Genomic DNA, 4,746 nt, shown 5'->3' on the forward strand with positions numbered 1-4,746 from the left:
GATTGAAGTAGCAGCAGGAGAGGGAGGGGAGAGAAGAGGCAGTTGCTCCATATATCGGTTGTTAAGCTTAAAGCTGGAATGCTTTACGAACATTCAGAGATGAACTTACACACTTGCTTTACTTCTCTCTGGGATAACTTCCTCCGAGATAAAATGCCAGGCTCCAAATGCTCAACCAGACCGCTGACAGGTCTTGCAGGCCACAGCTGCTCTATCACGTGACATACTGCTCCAACGTGCTACTGTTATGAGCCGAGTTACACCATGTCGCAAGTTTTGTGAGCTGCTTTTGTGATATTTAATGGATCGGATTACATTTTTTATTTCTCTCCGATATCCGATCCAGTAATTTAGGTCAGTATCGGACCGATACCGATACGTAATATCGGATGGTCCATCTCCAAACAGGACCCTCAATTGCAGTGTTAAATCTAGCATATCAAAATTGCCTACGCTTCATATATTTCTGTTACAACATCATCCGAACATTTTTCTGAAAAATGAATAAAGATAGTATAGGCAGGAAGGGTTAGGTTTTTCTCAACATGTTTATTTTTAGCACCATAAAAAGTCACTTAATGTTGTCCAGTGTGTTTGCTCTCATTCTGTCTTTCCTCTGGGATGGAGCGATGATGTGGAGATAAAGGAAAGCACTGGAGACTGGAGAAAGGGCTTGTTTGGAGAGATAAAAAGCTGAGAGGGCTGCATGGCTGCAACAGCACCGGGCAGCCAGCAGATGTCATTCACTTGCTGGCGGAGGTGAAGGTGAAGCATCCTCTCTGGTGGAACTGCATGTCCCTGATGCGGCGCATGGACTGGATCTGGGGCTGGAAGGCGCAGAAGTCATTGTAGTGTCTGTAGTCACCGCACTCAAACAGGTACTGGTAGCCTCTGTATCCAGGGTACTGGTAACCCACCCACCTGAGAGAGACATGATAAGGTAAAGGTCATGGTTGTGTGTTTATTATAGGATGTCCATGTAGTGTACTACTGGCTGATATCCATACAAATAAAAAAAAATGGTATATGAAATTATAGGGTTATGATAGAGAATATAAGGTATAATATAATAGAGAATAAGACCGTTATAATGCTAAGTCCTAAGAAGTTTAATGTTTACTGTTGAAGTTCTTGTGGTGAAAAGATTCTACTGATCACCTAGGAGACACCAGAAGTGAATTAGGAGGTCTGGAGGACATTGGAGATACCAAGTCTTAATGAGGTTTTCTGATGAGTCCATAAGGGAGTTCTAGAAATGCTTAAGTTAAGGGTTAAGTGGACATTTAGGAGCTTGAAGAGTTCGGTTAAGGAGGTTCAGTTAGTCGTCAGTGAGGTTCCTGGTTCTCCTTCCAGGGATCTCTTAAATGATTCTGAGTTTCTTTTTAGGAGAACCTGGGGTTCTTTTACAACGTTTTAGTTGTCTGACAGAATGTTCTGGAAGTCCTTCAAGGGGTTGCAGTGGTAACTAGGAGATTCTGAGTTCCCCTGAAGTGGATTTATGGGAGCATTACCAACTCCAATAATGAAGAATTAGATTTGTGAATGTTCTGGTCAGGATGGCATTTATCTAATCCAGAGAGTAAAGGCTTTCAAGGTGTATGATAAAGGCACTGAAGCTGTTCTGGAGGCTTTCGGTCAGCAATACAAATGAACAGATTTGTATTGGTGACCTAGAGGACATAATGAAATGAAGCAAATTTTCTGGCTAAAAAAAAGATTTGTAGACAAAAGGACAAGCCTTTTAATGACATCTCATCCCACTTGTTATTTGTAGTATAATCCAACAAGTCTGTGGAATCCTCTTAGGTGTGTCTGAAACCATGTTGGCAGTCCATTTTATATATGGAAAATGTACTTTTTACTATAGTAATATGACGTACTACAAAATTGACTTCCACAGTGTGTTCACAGGCCTTAACACAGGCCTGCATGTTGATGATATTTGTGATACTCTGCTAATTTGTGTTTTGTTTTGTGAGAGAGCACAAGTACTAAACGTGTCTACTCACGCTCCTCCTGGCACCCTCACGCTGCCCACTCTGTCGCAGAAGCCATGCGCCCAGAGTGTGGGCACATCGTCCTCCTGGATCTCCATCTTGTTGCCCTTGAAGTCAGAGAGCTCATACAGGCAGATCTTGTGCTCCATGCTGTCCTGCAGGTAGGAAAGGAAGAATAAAATGTAGTCTCTATACAACATACATTACATGTGCATTCTCTGCTTTTTCATTCATTGCATTTTGTAAGAAATTGTCTGTGGGTGGCAATGTTGAACTGCTTCCATGAGCAGTTAGTGGAATCCATGAATGGATTTTGTGCTAAATTAGGGGCCAAAGCCTACTAATGTCGTGCTAATGATGTGATATGCTATAGTATCAGCATGTGAAAAATATTGTTGATTTTTTTTCTTTAGGAACTGTGTTGATAGTCACTTAACCTTTTCAGTGCTTTTTCAAGCATATATGTCAAACTTTTTCCTTGTTCCAGTTCGTCATATTTGCTGATTTGCTGCTTTTCTTTGCTGTAAGTTTAGCTCTGGACTGTTAGTCAGTCAAAACGTAGGGTCTGAGAATTTAGAATCACTATATTCTCCCATTTTATGAAAAAACAAACGAAGAAAACAGCTCATTTTACCATTCGGATGGGCCTGAGGGACATGAGGCAGTCGCTGCGGTAGGAGTTGCTCCAGGTATCCCAGCGAGGATACTCTCCCTTCTCCAGGATGAACATCTCCCCACGGAAGTTAGTCTGCTCAAAGGCAACAAAGCTGGAGAACGGGGGACACCATGGACAGGATTGGGGGGGGCAAAAGGGTTAAGTGGGGAGGCACAGGAGAAGAATTGGAAGAAAGATAAAAGTGACATATACATGAATAGAGAAGATATGCAGGCCACTGCTTAAATCAAGTGTGTGTGTGTGTGTGTGTGTGTATTCACTTACGGGCCACACTCCACAATGATACTACGCACTCTATCCATGCCACGGTCACACACGTTCATACACTCATTCTGGACCTCCATCATCCTGCCCTGGAAGTTCTCCTGGTCGAACAGCATGATCTGCACAGAGGACACATAGAGTCATAGCTGTTTCTTTACACTATGTTTATAGCTTTAGTTCATGTGGAAGGTTTAAAACAAATTTTGGATTTGGAATCATTTTTGGATGGAGCATGAAAAAAAAAGGCAACTTCTTAAACTGTAATTTCCCCTTTAAAGTCCTCAGCACTGACTGAACTTACTAATCACTTAGATTTCCAAAATAACCTTATACTTTAGAAACATGTCACTTTTAACGTGGCTACGTGTAAAATGATGCCAGTATTAAAGATTATGAGCTTACAAATATACATTATTTTTCACTAGACTATAGTATATGAGGTCATTTAATTTTTGCTCCATCTCAGAGACATTTCTTAAGCCCTGTGATGCGGTGGCTTTCACAGAAAGAGTCTAAAGTACATAGGTACTCACATCAGAAAGAATAGCCTCAATACATTTTGGATTTAAAAAAAAAAGTACTGCTCAAAGCATCAGTATCTAAATTCAAAGTGGTTATTTTTGGTCTTTTAACCAAGTTTCTTGCTGTTCTTTATCATTCACCTCCATAGTATCTGAAATTCTAATGTCTAATTCAAACCTTCAGTAAATAAACATATAACTGCCCTGCTAGATGAAACACATGGGACAACATGCAGTCTACTTTCTTTGCCCTTTAGGAAAAAATAAAATGCACACATTCTGTCTCTGCAATGACTCACTCTGAAGGATCCCATGCCAGGCTCGCCAGTCTTGGTGGCCTTGCTGGAGGCAGCTGGAGCTGGGGCTCCCTTGTCCTTGGCATCAGTGCCCTGGCTGGAGGCGGACTTGGCAGTCTGAGACATGGTGAGGGGCTTCAGGAGAGTCTGGGTGAGAGATGGAGGAAGACAAGGGGTGAACAGAAATAGAGGTGTAAATTGAAGTGACAGGGTTTCAGAGGAGAAAGTGAAAGGGAAGGAGAAGTGAGGTTAAATGTGGCCCAGGCAAGGTGTCAACATAGACAGAGGGTTGGTAGGCAGAAGTGTTTGGAGGGTTTTGGACTAGTAGCACAAGTCTGAAGTTTATGTTGGAGGTTCATTTGGGTGTTGTTTTGGCCTTTCCCCGGGACGGTAGAGTTTAAGCTGGGAGCGGTGGGCAGGGAGTGGGCCCTGGCTCTGGATGTGTGGGTGTCCTACTGTACCATGATGGATGCTCTGGCCTGTATGTCTGCGTCTGTGTGTGCTTACCTGCGTCAGTATAGCTTGCAGTGCCGTATGAGGGAGGCTAGCTCGTGCTGGTCCCTTCAACGCTCAACCCAAGCTTTTATACTCTGGCAAAGGCCAAACGTAGAGGCTCACAGCACAATAGAAAACCTCTCGTCATCACTGTTGGCCTGGACCAAAGCCAGCAGGTCATCGCATAGCCTGGAAACACTGCTGGCCCCTCGGGCCTGCCTGTAAGCATTTTGCTGTCAAAGGAAACCACTGACACAGCATTCTTTGCTGTGTGTTGGGCTGGTAGGCCTGTGAGCTGTAGTCGCATGTAGAGTTGAGGAATGCAAAGGTCCACAGGACACAAAGAGGTAATCCACACTCTCTGTCACCTACACAGAAAAGGCACACACACAAATACAACATATTCTTTAACTCAGACTTTCTACTTTAACTCACCGCCATTTCTTGATTTTGGAGAATCACCACAACAGAAACAGACAGAAAACAAAAAAAAGGCA

At 43.0% G+C, this 4,746-nt stretch overlaps 1 protein-coding gene across 1 annotated transcript; it reads right to left on the reverse strand.

Annotated features, from left to right (window-relative positions):
- Positions 1-490: 490 nt before the first annotated feature.
- On the reverse strand, positions 491-4,746 carry crybb1 (crystallin, beta B1). Its single transcript, XM_085464672.1, has 6 exons — positions 4,262-4,746; positions 3,758-3,901; positions 2,938-3,056; positions 2,632-2,764; positions 2,010-2,152; positions 491-921 (listed from the first exon to the last, which is right to left on the reverse strand). Exons 2-6 carry the CDS (start codon positions 3,878-3,880, stop codon positions 744-746), a joined length of 696 nt encoding a protein of 231 aa, XP_085320798.1. The 5' UTR covers positions 3,881-3,901; positions 4,262-4,746; the 3' UTR covers positions 491-743.

The sequence above is a fragment of the Copadichromis virginalis genome, linkage group LG7 (assembly GCF_057382275.1).
Source record: "Copadichromis virginalis isolate Kocher_CV1m ecotype Utaka linkage group LG7, C_Virginalis_male_GT1.1, whole genome shotgun sequence".
Lineage (NCBI taxonomy): Eukaryota > Metazoa > Chordata > Actinopteri > Cichliformes > Cichlidae > Copadichromis > Copadichromis virginalis.